The 17,732-nt window shown below is 47.8% G+C and overlaps 1 protein-coding gene across 1 annotated transcript in view; it reads right to left on the reverse strand.

The window, feature by feature from the left end:
- The window catches only part of BTBD9 (BTB domain containing 9), a 73,184-nt gene that overhangs the window by 5,690 nt on the left and 49,762 nt on the right, over positions 1 to 17,732 (reverse strand). The window contains exons 7-9 of the mRNA XM_069954922.1: positions 14,406 to 14,515; positions 13,352 to 13,541; positions 6,123 to 6,230 (exon numbers count right to left, since the gene is read on the reverse strand). Of these exons, the coding sequence (XP_069811023.1) occupies positions 6,123 to 6,230; positions 13,352 to 13,541; positions 14,406 to 14,515 (408 nt within the window). The remainder of the gene's footprint in view (positions 1 to 6,122; positions 6,231 to 13,351; positions 13,542 to 14,405; positions 14,516 to 17,732) is intronic.

Consider the following 17,732-nt stretch of genomic DNA (forward strand, 5'->3'; position numbering starts at 1 on the left):
CTGCTGGGGGACAAAGGATGGGACCACCCCCGATACACTGATCATCTACTGGGGGACAAAGGATATGACCACCCCAGATACACTGCCCATCTGCTGGGGGACAAAGGATGGGACCACCTCTGATACACTGATCATCTACTGGGGGACAAAGGATGGGACCACCCCTGATACACTGCTCATCTACTGGGTGACAAAGGATGGGACCACCCCTAATACACTGCTCATCTACTGGGGGACAAAGGATGGGACCACCCCCCTGATACACTGCTCATCTACTGGGGGACAAAGGATGGGACCACCCCTAATACACTGCTCATCTACTGGGGGACAAAGGATGGGACCACCCCCCTAATACACTGCTCATCTACTGGGGGACAAAGGATGAGACCACCCCCCCGATACACTGCTCATCTGCTGGGGGACAAAGGATGGGACCACCCCCGATACACTGCTCATCTACTGGGGGACAAAGGATGGGACCACCCCCGATACACTGTTCATCTACTAGGGGGACAAAGGAGGGGACCACCCCCGATACACTGCTCATCTACTGGGGGACAAAGGATGGGACCACCCCTCAATACACTGCTCATCTACTGGGGAACAACGGATGGGACCATCCCCCGATACACTGCTCATCTACTGGGGAACAAAGGATGGGACCATCCCCGATACACTGCTCATCTGCTGGGGAACAAAGGATATGACCATCCCCGATACACTGCTCATCTGCTGGGGACAAAGGATGGGACCACCCCTGATACACTGCTCATCTACTGGGGGACAAAGGATGGGACCACCCCCGATACACTGCTCATCTACTGGGGGACAAAGGATGGGACCACCCCCCAATACACTGCTCATCTGCTGGGGGACAAAGGATATGACCACCCCAGATACACTGCTCATCTACTGGGGGGACAAAGGATGGGACCACCCCTGATACAGTGCTCATCTACTGGGGGACAAAGGATGGGACCACCCCTGATACACTGCTTATCTGCTGGGGGACAAAGGATGGGACCACCCCCCCAATACAATGATCATCTACTGGGGAACAAAGGATAGGACCATCCCCCGATACACTGCTCATCTGCTGGGGAACAAAGGATGGGACCACCCCTGATACACTGCTCATCTGCTGGGGGACAAAGGATGGGACCACCCCCTGATACACTGCTAATCTACTGGGGGACAAAGGATGGGACCACCCCCGATACACTGCTCATCTACTGGGGAACAAAGGATGGGACCACCCCCCGATACACTGCTCATCTACTGGGGGGACAAAGGATGGGACCACCCCCGATACACTGTTCATCTACTGGGGGACAAAGGATGGGACCATCCCCCGATACACTGCTCATCTACTGGGGGACAAAGGATGGGACCACCCCTGATACACTGCTCATCTGCTGGGGGACAAAGGATGGGACCACCCCCCCAATACAATGATCATCTACTGGGGGACAAAGGATGGGACCACCCCCGATACACTGCTCATCTGCTGGGGGACAAAGGATAGGACCACCTCGATACATTGCTAAGCTATCTTTGTGTCAAATGTCATCATTTCATTATCCTGTACCCCAAGATTCAGCGTGTCATTATCCTGTACCCCAAGTGTCATTTTCCTGCACACCAAGATTCAGTGTGTCCTTATCCTGCACCCTAGTGTCATTATCCTGTACCCCAAGTGTTAGGGGTAAGATCTCAGTAAAGCTGTAAAGTTTCTGTAGCAGAAAGAAGAATGGCGAGTGCAGCTCTGGGTGTGAGTGGAGTACATAGGACATAATGTATCTCAGGAGAAGTTAGTTAAGTATTTACGAGGCAGATACAAGTCCTGGGAGGAAAAACATAAATTTTCTATGCACTAATTCTACAGCACTTGAACAGAGACAGACCACCTAGCGCCCACTGTGTGAGAGCGAATATAAAAAGTGCGTCCTCATTACCACATAATACCGAAAGTGGAGAAGAAGCTACAGACGGTCAGACTCTCCTGCCGCACTCGAGGAGACAGAGAACAATAGTAATGGAGACTGACGAAGAGAAGCAGGCGGAGAGCGGGTGAGAGGGGCGCGCTGCGCAAAAGATGCTCGCTGCTTTTCTATGCCGACTGAAAAGAGGATGACAGACAATGAGCTGCGGACAGACAATATGCAAAGCATCTCACATCCAATATACAAGGCTCAATATCAACCATGCCATTGTACCGTCACCCACCGCATACTCACTGCGCGTACCTGACACCAACATAGATGACCGCACAACAGGCCCTGAAACCCTATAGTACAGAGACACAGTGTACTAGAACAAAAGCCTCACTATACACAGCATTATATAACCGCCTAATAATAACCGCACCGAGCAGAGAACCGCAAGAGTGAGCCCCAAATCAACAGGCGGGAATATACAGCCCAGAACTAAACCACCATCTCCATCCATCATATACACTCACCTCCAGAGGGGGACAGTATTATAGTAGCTGTATTATTCTACATAGTGGGCAGTATTATAGTAATTATATTGTTGAATATAGGAGCAGTATTATAGTAGTTATATTACTGTATATAGGAGCAGTATTATAGTAGTTATATTCTTGTATATAGGAGGCAGTATTATAGTAGTTATATTCCTGTATATAGGAGCAGTATTATAGTAGTTATATTCCTGTATATAGGAGCAGTATTATAGTAGTTATGTCGATGTAAAGAAATAGAGTCTCGCACTCACCAACTTCACAGATGCAGGTGGTTTATTGCAGACACATCGGAGCTGGTGCAGCGGGGAGAGGGAAGGTGGAAAGGCAGGTGCGTTCACCTGCCTTGGTGAACGCACCTGCTTTTCCACCTTCCCTCTCCCCGCTGCACCAGCTCCGATGTGTCTGCAATAAACCACCTGCATCTGTGAAGTTGGTGAGTGCGAGACTATTTCTTTACATCGACATTTGCTCTCCTTTGCTTTGTCTCTGCACCGCGACTCAGTGGTAAGGACAATCTCCTGTCCCATACGTCCTGATTGAGTGTTCCCAATATCAGCTAGTGCCGGTCGTCATCCTCTCTACACCATATTATAGTAGTTATATTCCTGTATATAGGAGCAGTATTATAGTAGTTATATTCTTGTATATAGAAGCAGTATTATAGTGGTTATATTCTTGTATATAGGAGCAGTATTATAGTAGTTATATTCCTGTATATAGGAGCAGTATTATAGTAGTTATATTCTTGTATATAGGGGGCAGTATTATAGTAGTTATATTCCTGTATATAGGAGCAGTATTATAGTAGTTATATTCCTGTATATAGGGAACAGTATTATAGTGGTTATATTCTTGTATATAGGAGCAGTATTATAGTAATTATATTCCTGTATATAGAAGCAGTATTATAGTGGTTATATTCTTGTATATAGGAGCAGTATTATACTAGTTATATTCTTGTATATAGCAGTATTATAGTAGTAATCCAACTAAGGGAGACGATCTGAGTTTGCACCAAAGTCCAATGTCATGTTATGTGTACCCACGAGCTAGGACATGTACGGTGAGGATAGTAGGCTTACGGTATGCAGCATAGGGGTGCAAAGCTATAACAAAGTGTATAGATAATCCAACAAGGGAGACAAAGAAGCTTGCACTCACCAAAATCCGCTGCGGTATAAGTCTGTTTTATTTCGTCTTGATAGACACGAGTGGGGAGGGGAATTGAAAGCAGGGGCGTCCAGTGGCTACAGCCATTTCACGTGACTAATCATGCCTCTTGTGGCCTTCATCCCCAGGCCAGAAGAGGCGTGATTAGTCACGTGAAATGGCTGTAGCCACTGGACGCCCCTGCTTTCAATTCCCCTCCCCACTCGTGTCTATCAAGACGAAATAAAACGGACTTATACCGCAGCGGTTTTTGGTGAGTGCAAGCTTCTTTGTCTCCCTTGTTGGATTATAGTAGTAATATTCTTGTATATAGGAGCAGTATTATAGTAGTTATATTCCTGTATATAGGAGCAGTATTATAGTGGTTATATTCCTGTATATAGGAGCTGTATTATAGTAGTTATATTCTTGGATATATGAGCAGTATTATAGCAGTTATATACTTGCACATACGGACTGTATTATAGTATTACACTGCATATTACAGGTAACCTTCCTTCCACACTCTATATTACAAGTGTATAAGTTATAATACAAGCTGGCATCAGGATTCTATATTGTACAGTGAGAGGTGATTGTGAATATTTTATATTCATTTAATCTGCAGCAGAATATAATGAAGTTAATTAAACTTTATAATTAGAATTTCTTTATTTAGCAGCAGGATGCGGTGGTGTCTCGGTATCTCGCCCTACCGCTATCTCTCAGTCAGGATGAGCAGTGGAGTCGTCCCTGCCGTGCCCGTGGTCTCATCTCATTACAGTCAGTGATGCGAATGTCATGTAACCATTCTAACTATTATTGATATCTGCAGATATCATCCCATAGGGCAGCATTATGATGAGGGGCACAGGTCCTTATAATCTGCCTCCATGTCACTCTCTTCTGTAGGGAAACACTGTGGTTGTGGTAAAGTGATTATAGGTGACCAAAGCCCTGGGACCCCCACTAGTCAGTGTATGAGTATCTGGTGCATACTCCATAGGAAAATCACCATTTTAAATATCTCTGCATGCTGTCAATGAAAACCTGTTTATACCTAATAATTCTCATAGCTGAGAGTTTGTGACAATTGCATCTAGTCTAGAAAATCCTTTACAAGTTAGACAGCCTCTATACATTGGGGTATGATGGTGGACTGTGTCCACGCGTAGGACGCAAGTTCCGATCACTGGAGCTGGAGATCTTTAGCCGGAGATCAGAGCGGCGATATTTATCCCACTACTTCTCCGCCATTATGCGCTACAATGGAGGTTGTTATTTGCTACAAAAGGAAAGGTTAGCCGGCTGAGCGGTCAAGTGTAATTACCGTCCGCTCGCTATTTACAGCTCAGACGACTCGTTTTTATAACAGACATCAATGTGATATGGGAGACGGCAACGGCTAGGAAAAAAAATATATTATCAGCGTTTGCCCTTTAAGAAGAAGAAAAAGAAGACGTTTCCTTTATTGTCATCACAGGTGAAGGCGAGGAATAAATCTCGGCTCGGCATTTAAAGGGATGACAATGACATTGGCGCAGGACGCTAATTGGCTTCTATTAAGGCGGTAGAGAAGAGACGATAATAAACGTTGTGACGGCTTCTGCGGAGGGTGAGAGGCGCAGGACAGGACGGGCTGTCCAGGAGCCGATCATGTGGAGGCCGGTTACAGTAGATCCAGACAGGAGGCGAATAACAAGGCTCCGCGACGTCCCGCGGCTTGACAGGCGGCATCAGCCGAGTCCATCACATCCGGTGTAACCTTTATCAGCCGGGGCTGGAATTAGACACTGTCTAATAAGGGCTAAGTACTGTCTGGGCAACCGGGCTACGAGCTGTGAGAGGTACATGACACATAGGAGACCTACAAGAGGCGAAAAGGCCGAGCGCGTCACCTGACAGCGCAACCGCTAACGGGAGGAAATCATTAAACTGGATCAAATACTTTTAAAAAAAGTATAATGTAGAGGCGGCATTATAACTTTACATGTGGTCTGTGTCCCTATGACAACACTAACTGCTCTGTCTACTCAGTATCACCCCAGCACCACAGGTAGACAATGAAGACCTCCACGTCTTGGCCACCTTAAAGGGGAACTCCTCTAATAACTACATTCAGGCTGTTGGTGCTATGGCTGCTAAGTGTTTTTATGGGGATGCAGAGCGCTGGGTCTGATATCTTCTTAAAGGGAATGCTATAAATACCAGAGCCTCCTGTTTTACCATTGTAATCAATGGCAAGAAGTTTATAAGAAAGCATTGCAGATTCCTCCTCAACAGTGGAGAAGAAGGAATTGAAATAAAGGGGGGCGCAGAAGTGGGGACCTCACCTATCGGAGCTGGGAATACAATGTTCATGGTTACTTCTATACAACGCCACTGCAAGGGTGACACCTGCAGGCTAATGCTGGTATTGCACCAAGAAGAAAAAACCTGTGTTCAGTCAATTGTGATAATAAAAAGTCAGTCTCTGGTTTACACTCACCTGCAGGGAACCTTGGTGCGATCGGCCACCATCGTCCACTGCTGCTGGTTCGTAGACACCTCAATGTAGTAGCTGTAACTCCGGTCATCACAATCCCACAGCAATAGCCTAATAAATAAAAGTGGATACAGATTAGTGGGCCTTTAGGACATGCCTAGGTGTATATAGTATATCACACAGAGATTGTATCACTTTAGATCACATATTATCATCCCAATATAATAGATTCTGTTTGGCTATTTGGCGCTGTATAATCACAGATTCGGTATATGTGAGCAGGACGCTATTCCTGGGGAGCTCGATATGGCATCAGCGGATCTGACTGTCGCAAGTAAATTATTGAAAATTGATGATGAGAGATTTTTCTTACAGATTTCTTAAGTAACCCCGGAGGCGACATCGATTGTATGCGTGTGGTGGTGATCCTTTCTCCGAGTGGTCAAAACTTTTACAAGAAATTATTCATATTTTTTTACTCTCCAAGTTTAACTTCTGATGTCAAATACAGGACTGGGAGCTCCAGAGATCTGCCATATAACCCTTCAGTCTCTTCAAGTTTATGCAGACGTTCAGGCCCGAGGAGGGTAACAGGACACAGAGGACAGGGGCCGGGGCTGCTCCCTGCACACACATCTAGGCACAACCACTCTTTAGTGTTTTAGGAGGCACCATTATTAAAAGACTCCCCCCCCCCCCCCCCCCCCCTTATAATATCGGCACCACCTCCACCCCCAATAACACTGGCACCACCGCCTCCACCAATAACACTAAGCCCACCTCAACACTGGCACTACCTTCACCAAAACCACTGGCACTACCTTCACCAAAACCACTGGCACCACCTCCTCCACCAATAACACCGAGCCCACCTCAACACTGGCACTACCTCCACCAAAACCACTGGCACTACCTCCACCAAAACCACTGGCACTACCTCCACCAAAACCACTGGCACCACCTCCTCCACCAATAACACCGAGCCCACCTCAACACTGGCACTACCTCTACCAAAACCACTGACACCACTTCCTCCACCAATAACACCGAGCCCACCTCAACACAGGCACTACCTCTACCAAAACCACTGGCACCACCTCCTCCACCAATAACACCGCGCCCACCTCAACACTGGCACTACCTCCACCAATAACACCAAGCCCACCTCAACACTGGCACCACCTCCACCAATAACACCGAGCCCACCTCCACCAAAACCACTGGCACCACCTTCTCCACCAAGACCACTGCTACCTCCTCCATCAATAACACCGAGCCCACCTCAACACTTGTACCACCTCCTCCACCAATAACACCGAGCCCACCTACTCCACCAAAACCACCGGCATCACCTCCACCAATAACACTGAGCCCACCTCAACACCTCCACCAAAACAACTGGCATCACCACCTCCACCAATAAAACTGGCATCACCCCCTCCTCCACCAATAACACAGACCACACCTCAACACTGGCACAACCTCCACTCCACTATCCAGAACCTCAGCACCACCTCCTCCACCAAAAACACAGACACCACCTCCACTGCCAACAGAACCGGCACCATCTATAACATTGGCACCACCACCACCATTACCAGTAACAACGGCACTACTTAAACTAACTAAAACACCACCTCTACCACCACCATTCTCTACCACTTATAACACCAGCTCTACTACCTTTAACACCAGCACTGCCTCCACTACCTACAGCACCTCCAACACCAGCAGTAACACAACCATCACCACCTGAACTCTGCTGGGACTCACTCCAAAACCATGTAACTTTAGGGCCCTATTGCTCTATGGATCCTGTATCATCTGTACACACATATATTAGGCTGGAACACTCTGCGCTGCCCAGTAACACTTCTTCATACAAATATTGGCGTTATGTTTTTATCTTCCGCCATTGTGATTCTGCCCTATCAGTCCCATCTGTTCTTATCACATCCAAAACTCTTTACTGACGTCATCCAGACTTGAAGACGGTAACAAGGCGTGAAAACGAGAACGGGATAATATGTAAATGACTCTCCGGCTAATCAGTCCCGTCACTGGGATTCCTTTGATCATCACATCCACTGTGCGGCTTCAGACTCAGGTCTTCAAAGGAAAGATGGAGGGGAAACGAAACCAACAGATGCGCTGCACGGAGCTTCGGCTTTAGAAGTGGCGAGGACGCAGCTTCATATCGTATGATTAGAAGGAAACGGTGCGTCTGACCGCACCGGTGACACGGCTGCCAAGTAGCATTAAAGCCGTTCTGTATAGCGCTCGGCCCAGGCTCTGATCACACATTAAAGGCAACAGCACGGCGCAGCACTGACGGCGGCTCAAGAGCCAACTGGGGAAACGCCGGGAATCCTGACCACAAAATGTGCGATTCCTTATGGGCGTTCAGTAATTCTTCAAAGACTCTATGGGCCACGTGCACTGCAAGAGTGGAGCAAATGGATAAAAAGGTGTCTCACAATGGACGCTGGCGCCTCCTGCTGGTGACTAGTGCCATAGGCTGTATCCATGTTTTCCAGGACTCTAACTTCTTCAGCCACTGGTAATCAAATGCAGAGGAGTCTGGGTTCAGATGGAGGTTCTTACATCTCTAGTTACTGGGCTCGCGGCATCTATCACTGTTTTATTCACGCGCAGGCAGCCCAGCGACCGGCGGTATTGGCGGGGCTCATCCGGCGCAGGATGTTGTCGATAATTGTACAATTCATGTTTTTGTTGTTTTAGTGTATACAAGGTGAGATGTGGAGGTCTGCAGGGAGCGATGTGGTTAGCGAGCAATGTGAATATATTTTGTGTGAGCTTCACCCCGGCCAAGTCTCCGCCAGTCATCTCAATGAATATTCAGGAGCGTGCGCTACACAGAAGGGCTGGTTACCACGCTGCCATCTCTAATCCTTCACAATACATCCAGTACAAGCGAAGGTTCACGAGCAGGACGCAACTCCACATATACACTGTTACATAACCCCATTCCCCCCCCCAGTTACATCACCACATCTCCCCTTATATCCCCCCATTCTCCCTGTTACATCACCACCCCCCGTTATATCACCCCCCAGTTACACCACCCCATTCCCCCGTTACATCACCTGATCCTAATATTATATCACGACACCCCCCACTATATTACGACATGCCCCCACGTTATATTGCATCACCCCCATTACATTCCCCCATCCTCCCCCTGGTTAAATCACCCCATTCCCCATTATTTCATGATACCTCCCTATTATATCACCACATCACCCCCGTTACATTCCCCCATTCTCCCCCCGTTTTATCACCACATCTCCCCCATTATATCATTACTTCCCCATGCTATATGATCATCCATATCCCCATTATAACAAGACATCCCCCTCCCCCCATTATATCAAAACATCCCCCTTATATATCACCACATTGCCCTGTTATATACCCACATTCCCTCCCCCCTATTATATATCACCATATCTTCTGTTATATACCCACATTCCCTCCCCCCCCTATTATATATCACCATATCTCCTGGTATATACCCACATTCCCTCCCCCCTATTACATATCACCATATCTCCTGTTATATACTCACATCCACCCCCCCATTATTTATCACCATATCTTCTGTTATATACCCACATCCCCCCTCCCCCTATTATATATCACCATATCTCCTGTTATATACTCACATCCCCCCTCCCCCCATTATTTATCACCATATCTTCTGTTATATACTTACATCCCCCCTCCCCCCATTATATATCACCATATCTCCTGTTATATACCCACATCCCCCCTCCCCCTATTATATATCACCATATCTCCTGTTATATACGCACATCCCCCCTCCCCCATTATATATCACCATATCTCCTGTTATATACCCACATTCCCTCCCCCCCTATTATATATCACCATATCTCCTGTTATATACCCACATCCCCCCTCCCCCTATTATATATCACCATATCTTCTGTTATATACGCACATACCCCCTCCCCCCATTATATATCACCATATCTCCTGTTATATAATGGGCGGAGGGGGGATGTGCGTATATAACAGGAGATATGGTGATATATAATGGGGGGAGGGGGGATGTGCGTATATATCACCATATCTCCTGTTATATACCCACATCCCCCCTCCCCCTATTATATATCACCATATCTCCTGTAACATACTCCTATATTTGTTTCTGGGAGTCTTCAGCCCTTATGGGTGACAGTCCCATTGCTTCCTATGACTGTCTGATAATTCGGCTCCTCTAGGGTCCAATATAACAGAATCTATAAGAATACTGGATAAATAAAAATAATGGAATGAAAAATAAAACTAGATAAATCAGATTAGTTCCTGCAGTGTCTGCGCGGTCTCCAGAGACGTCACTGTACAGAATCCGCTCAACTACGCGTCTCCAGGAGTGTGGGGGCTTCTATTATATAACAAGCCGGAACGTACAGAGACAGAACCTATCCATATGCATCAGGATGCAGCAGAGGCGAGCGCCCCCCGTACCCCCTCTTGTTTACACAGCGGCGCAGTCTCTGGACGGGCTAATGAGACCACCAATTAATGTCAATTACAATGACTGGCTGCAGAGCAGAGGAGCCTAAAGAGGGATGTAAGGCGGGGGGCGCTCTACTCCACACACTACACAGCAACTTCATCAACTCATTTATACTCCAGCACCTCTGGAGCTGCATTCACTATTCTGCTGTTACATCAGGTCTCATCATCCACAGCTGCTTTCACTATTCTGCTGCTGTTACATCATGTCTTATCTCTCAGTCACCTCCAGAGCTGCACTCACTATTCTGTTATTACATCATGGTATATCCTCCAGAGCTGCACTCACTATTCTGCTGTTACATGATATGTTATTCTACAGTCACATCCAGAGCTGCACTCACTATTCTGCACTCTGGTAAGTGGAGATGTCTGATGAAGAACAAACATGTATTCTATAATGTCAGTACAATCATCAGTTACCCTGGTAGGACATAAGTGTTGTGGTCATGTGATCTGGGCCTATGAGCAGCCCCCTCTCCTCCTCACAGGGACACCACAGCTTGCTGGCCGGCAGAGGCGCCTAAGGTGTGACCAAAGCCGACTCCTGATGTCATGTATCCTGTATTGGTTCTGGTATCTGGTCTGGAGTCTATTGATTTGGGGGTAAGGAGTAGATTTCGTGGTCTGGTGTCTGTATATATTTTGGGTCTGGTCTCTAATTGATTTTGAGGCGTGGTCTGGGGTCAGTGTAGATTTTGGGGTCTGGTCTGTATGATTCAATAAAGAAACTGGAGAGTTCACGGTTCTATGTCTGTATACAAGCAGCCCAGAATCCTGGGGTTCTCTCCTGCGCTCCACCTAGATGTCAAGGGGAAATCCTTCCAATCCACCATCACCAAGGGTGTCCACTATCTGGGCTGTTCTTACAGATAATGTAGTAGATATGACCTGCAGTCCTATGTAAGTATACATCAGTATGGGTTTCATCTGGTAGCGGCGGTGTATAGTGTCCAGGGAGGGGGCTGCTCTGTGCTCTGAGGCCGCTGCCATTATCTCTGGGAAGCTGAAACGTTCCACAACACTGAGCTATAAAGTACAAGTGCGATATAAATCCCGCTATTTACATTCATTACAATCACACTTTTATCACCGGGAGCGGCGGAGAGCGGAGCAGAGACTGAGCGCGTTTTATGTGGCCACTTATCCCGGGGAGAAGCTTCCTCTAAGTGCTTGATGTCCGCGAGCCGCGCTCCTAAATTGTGCGCCAGCCGCTCAGCTGAGGATAATGGACACGTCCCGCACTAAATCTCCCGCACAAGGAGATTGGAGGAATAGCGTAACCTTTTCTGCTGGTGCGGCAGATGTGCGCGGCCACCGGAGTCACATGACAGGCGCTCATCATTATAATAGGACGCTGGTTATAGGTTATTATATCCTTATTATATGGTATAAGAGGTCATCATGTTATAGGCGGCTCCTTATATACGTGCACCATATTACATATCATTATTACTACTGTGTTACAGGGAAGTGTGTACAAGTGTACAGTATATTACACATTATAGGGAAGTGTGTACAAGTGTACAGTATATTACACATTATAGGGAAGTGTGTACAAGTGTACAGTATATTAAACATTATAGGGAAGTGTGTATGAGTGTACAGTATATTACACATCAATATAGATTACATTATAGGTAAGTGTGTATACATGTACAGTATATTACACATAGATTACATTACAGGGTGGTGTGTATAAGTGTACGGTATATTACACATTATTATAGATTACATTACAGTGTGGTGTATATAAGTGTACAGTACATTGCACATCATAATATATTACATTTTAGGGTGGTGCATATAAATGTACAGTATATTACACATCATTATAGATTACATTACAGGGCAGTGTGTATAAGTGTACAGTATATTACACATCATTATAGATTACATTACAGGGCAGTGTGTATAAGTGTACAGTATATTACATATCATTATAGATTACATTACAGGGCGGTGTATATAAATGTACACTAGATTACACATGATTATTATTACATTATAGGGTGGTGTATACAAGTGTACACTACAATACACATGATTATTATTATATTATAGGGCACAAGTGTACACTACAATACACATGATTATTATTATATTATAGGGCACAAGTGTACACTACAATACACATGATTATTATTACATTATAGGGCACAAGTGTACACTACAATACACATGATTATTATTACATTATAGGGCGGTGTATATAAGTGTACACTACATTACACATTATTATTACATTACAGTGCAGTGTTTATAAATGAACAGTATGTAATATACTGTACATTTATAAACCCCGCCTATAATGTAATAAACTATAATAACGTGTAATACACTCAACATTCCTAAAAAAAAAAAAGCCTAGGACCTGTAATAGCCTGTACATTGCCGCAAATACATAACAGTACATATTATGATTATAGTTTAATACATTTTACTTCAGTGTTTAGAAATGTACAACAGAAGGCAGTGATGTTCTGCAGACCTGTTGCTATAGAAGCAGAAAGCAGTGAGATGCTCTGCAGCCCACATAGCACAGCAGTGAAATGCTCTGCAGCCCTCATAGCACAGCAGTGAAATGCTCTGCAGCCTTCATAACACAGCAGTGGGATGCTCTGCAGCCCTCATTGTACAGCAGTGAGATGCTCTGTAGACCCTACCTGATTGAGCCAATCATATAGGGTTGGGCCAGCTGGACGACAATGGCTCCGCTCCCCAGCTGGTGGCAGGTGTACCCTGAGTCCCAGTCGTAATTCTTTGTGTCTCCATTCAGCAGAGCGTTGCGGCTGCGGCTCACACCTTCGATCACGCTGGCACACTCCGCAATGGTGGCGACGTTCTCTGAAGGGACTAAAGGACATAGAGGTAATCAGGGTGATGGCGGAAGCACATTGTAATACATGGGGGCTCACACCCATCCCTCCACCATGCTCCACACTGCAGCCCCCTCTGTCGCTCCACCATGCTCTCCACTACAGATCACCTCCATCCCTTCGCCAAGCTCTCCACTACAGATCACCCCCGTCTTCCCCCACCATGCTCTCCACTACAGATCACCTCCCATCCCTCCGCCATGTTCTCCACTACAGATCACCCCCGTCTTCCCCCACCATGCTCTCCACTACAGATCACCTCCCATCCCTCCGCCATGTTCTCCACTACAGATCACCTCCCATCCCTCCGCCATGTTCTCCACTACAGATCACCCCCCATCCCCCCACCATGGTCTCCACTACAGATCACCCCCATTCCCCCACCATGCTCTCCACTACAGATCACCCCCTATCCCCCCACCATGGTCTCCACTACAGATCACCTCCCATTCCTCCACCATGTTCTCCACTACAGATCACCCCCGTCTTCCCCCACCATGCTCTCCACTACAGATCACCTCCCATCCCTCCGCCATGGTCTCCACTACAGATCACCTCCCATTCCTCCACCATGTTCTCCACTACAGATCACCCCCGTCTTCCCCCACCATGCTCTCCACTACAGATCACCTCCCATCCCTCCGCCATGGTCTCCACTACAGATCACCTCCCATCCCTCCGCCATGGTCTCCACTACAGATCACCTCCCATTCCCCCACCATGCTCTCCACTACAGACCACCCCCCATCCCTCCTCTATGCTCTCCACTACAGATCACCCCCTGTCCCCCCCACCATGCTTCACACTGCAGCCCACCCCCTGTTATTACTTATTATCATACCCATCAGGCCTTGCTCAAGGGTGAAGGTCTTGTGGGTGAACATGCACTCGAAGGCCACCAGATGGAAGACTTTGTTGACGGTGTTATGGGTTCCCACAATCCGGACGTACCTAGAAGACACAGAGCAATGACAGAGATGTCCTGAGTGTGTACACAGCCCTGACACTGACCCTTCTCCTGTAAACCCCCCCCCAACTATCAGTGAGACAGCGCTTCACCCACACCAGCAGGGGGCAGTGGATTACTGAATGCAGCTCTGGATGTGACTACTGTGGATGATGAATCATAACCTAAACCCAAGGCTGCGCCATCTGTGAGGTGGTAAATTCAGCTTTGGATGTCCCACAATGCACCACAGCAGAGCACATGGATTTGTTAACACGGTCCTGGATGTTACCACCATTTCATTTTGGCCAAAAAATAAGAATAATCATCAAGTTTTAAATTATGTATTTAGACTGACAAGACTAGATGTGAGGAGTGTCCGGTCTGCAGTACAGGATGAGGGGACCTTGTCCACCCTATGATGAAAAACAAAGATCTGCTGTTTAATCTCCACTAACCAACCACACCAGGACACAACAACACTATCTTCCCCTCTCCATCCTCTCCCCCACCTCATCCCTTCTCCATTCTCTTCTCATCCTCGCTTCAGCAACTTCATCCTTCTCCATCCTCTCCTCATTCTTCATCCTCTCATCCTTCTCTCCGCTTCTCCATCTCCTTCTCATCCCCACAATCCTTCACAATCTTCATCTTTCTCTCCATCATCTCCACCCGGTCACCCCCCTCCATCCTCTTCTCATCCCCTCTCCACCATCTTCATCCTCTCATCCTTCTCTCCATCCTCTTCTCATCCCCTCTCCACCATCTTCATCCTCTTATCCTTCTCTCCATCTACACATTCATTCTCTCCCACTCATCCCCTCTCCACCATCTTCATCCTCTCATTCTTTCCCCCCTTCCTATTACTGATGGTCAAGGACCCCCGGTTGCTGCGTCTGTCCTGTGACCTTACTTTGCCTTCCACCCCAGCAGACATTTCTTCCTCTTACAACTATTTATGGCGTCTGGATTCAGAGCGATTCCTATGGCCGTAGAGATATCTCATCCAGTGCAGAAGTGTCACCTCTGCCATATATTACTGCACCTGGAACCTTGAGCGAGCGACCAGACGGCAGAGAGATGGCTGGACAATGCAGGACGGGAGAAACACAGTAGAGAGATGGCTTCATCATTACTGCCCTGCGTGAGGGAGACCCCCTCCGGCGCCCTGCGTGAGGGAGACCCCCTCCGGCGCCCTGCGTGAGGGAGACCCCCTCCGGCGCCCTGCGTGAGGGAGACCCCCTCCGGCGCCCTGCGTGAGGGAGACCCCCTCCGGCGCCCTGCGTGAGGGAGACCCCCTCCGGCGCCCTGCGTGAGGGAGACCCCCTCCGGCGCCCTGCGTGAGGGAGACCCCCTCCGGCGCCCTGCGTGAGGGGGACCCCCTCCGGCGCCCTGCGTGAGGGAGACGCTCTCCAGTGCCCTGCGTGAGGGAGACGCTCTCCAGTGCCCTGTGTGAAGGGGTGCTGGCCTGTGCCCTGTGTGAGGGAGACACTCTCCTGTGCCCTGTGTGAGGGAGACACTCTCCTGTGCCCTGTGTGAGGGAGACACTCTCCTGTGCCCTGTGTGAGGGAGACACTCTCCTGTGCCCTGTGTGAGGGAGACACTCTCCTGTGCCCTGTGTGAGGGAGACACTCTCCTGTGCCCTGTGTGAGGGAGACACTCTCCTGTGCCCTGTGTGAGGGAGACACTCTCCTGTGCCCTGTGTGAGGGAGACACTCTCCTGTGCCCTGTGTGAGGGAGACACTCTCCTGTGCCCTGTGTGAGGGAGACACTCTCCTGTGCCCTGTGTGAGGGAGACACTCTCCTGTGCCCTGTGTGAAGGGGTGCTGGCCTGTGCCCTGTGTGAGGGAGACGCTCTCCAGTGCCCTGTGTGAGGGAGACACTCTCCTGTGCCCTCTGTGAGGGAGACACTCTCATGTGCCCTGTGTGAAGATAAAACTGACCTGTACAGGTGTAGACTGAATGTCTGCAGTGGGGTTGCAATTGCACACATATAAATTGTATATAAGACACTGCAGTGCTGGAATGTACATGTATGACCAGCTGGGCAAGTCATTGGATGTTATTGGCTTGGAGGTGACTGCAGTGCCAGGCTGTAGCAGAGACTGGTCCGTGTATAACCTATGAAGTGGCTAGAGACCCCCAACCACACAGAAGGATGAGCGAGACCTGTAGTCACGTTGGGGGCACTCAAGTAGTGAAGACCTGTAAAGTAACTGAACAGCCCCAGGCCTCAATCACACATCTGTGAACCGCGAGCCATCATTTATCACTGGTTACCACCCAGCTTTTCCAGAAGTAGTGATAGTGGAGAATGTAAGCTGTAACAGTGGGATGTAAGGGGACAATTCAAGGACTTGAGTCGCTGAAGATTTCCAGATTTTACGTGGAAATTCTCATGAAATACAAAGTCAAGTAGTAAACGCACATTCCTCCAGACTCCCTCAGACCGCACACTATGGAGAGAATTACAGGTAAAAATGAGAACTAATAATACGGTGAAGTGTATGCCCCCGCCACAATATTCTGCTGCTCCCCGTACAATAATATTCACAGATCTCACCGAGGAAATAGACAAAACATTGCAGAATTAACACCAATCGTGCTGCACAGAGGCCAGGGCTGAGCTGGAGCAACAGTGCCACCAAGTGGCAGCAGCCAGGTATGACAAGGGACAAGTCTGCCATCAATAATTCAGCGCAGGGAATGCAGGAAGCGTCCGCGGTTGGGATGTGTTTTAGCACCTCACCAGGCAGCGGTGTACACATTTATTATTGAAGAATACGCAACATTACAGTAAAGTGCCCCCCTCCCCCGGAATAACAAAGGAAAGACGTTAGTGAGATCAGACCATCAGAATAACCGAGAAGTTTGAAAATATGCAACAGATTGGACTTTACTTTGTATCATTCCTTTATTGCAATCTTTAGAAGAAAAGTGAGCAAAAATGGTAAAAAATACGAACAAAATTACATTATGCATTGGGGAGAACATAGCTCTTAGGAAACGTAACTTATTGATCCAGGGGCTTCCATTATATCCCACACACCCCTATCTTACCTCCCCTCCAATACTAAAGCACCTGAAACAATTATCTTATGAAGGGGGAGTGGCCTCAGCTGGTTCCTCTCTGGCTCAGAAACTCTGCAACTGGACCAGGGAAGGCACTCTGAGCCCCGCCCTTCTTACTAAGCCCCACCCTTTTCACTCAGCTCCACCCTT

This window comes from Dendropsophus ebraccatus, chromosome 15, assembly GCF_027789765.1.
Source record: "Dendropsophus ebraccatus isolate aDenEbr1 chromosome 15, aDenEbr1.pat, whole genome shotgun sequence".
Taxonomy (NCBI): domain Eukaryota; kingdom Metazoa; phylum Chordata; class Amphibia; order Anura; family Hylidae; genus Dendropsophus; species Dendropsophus ebraccatus.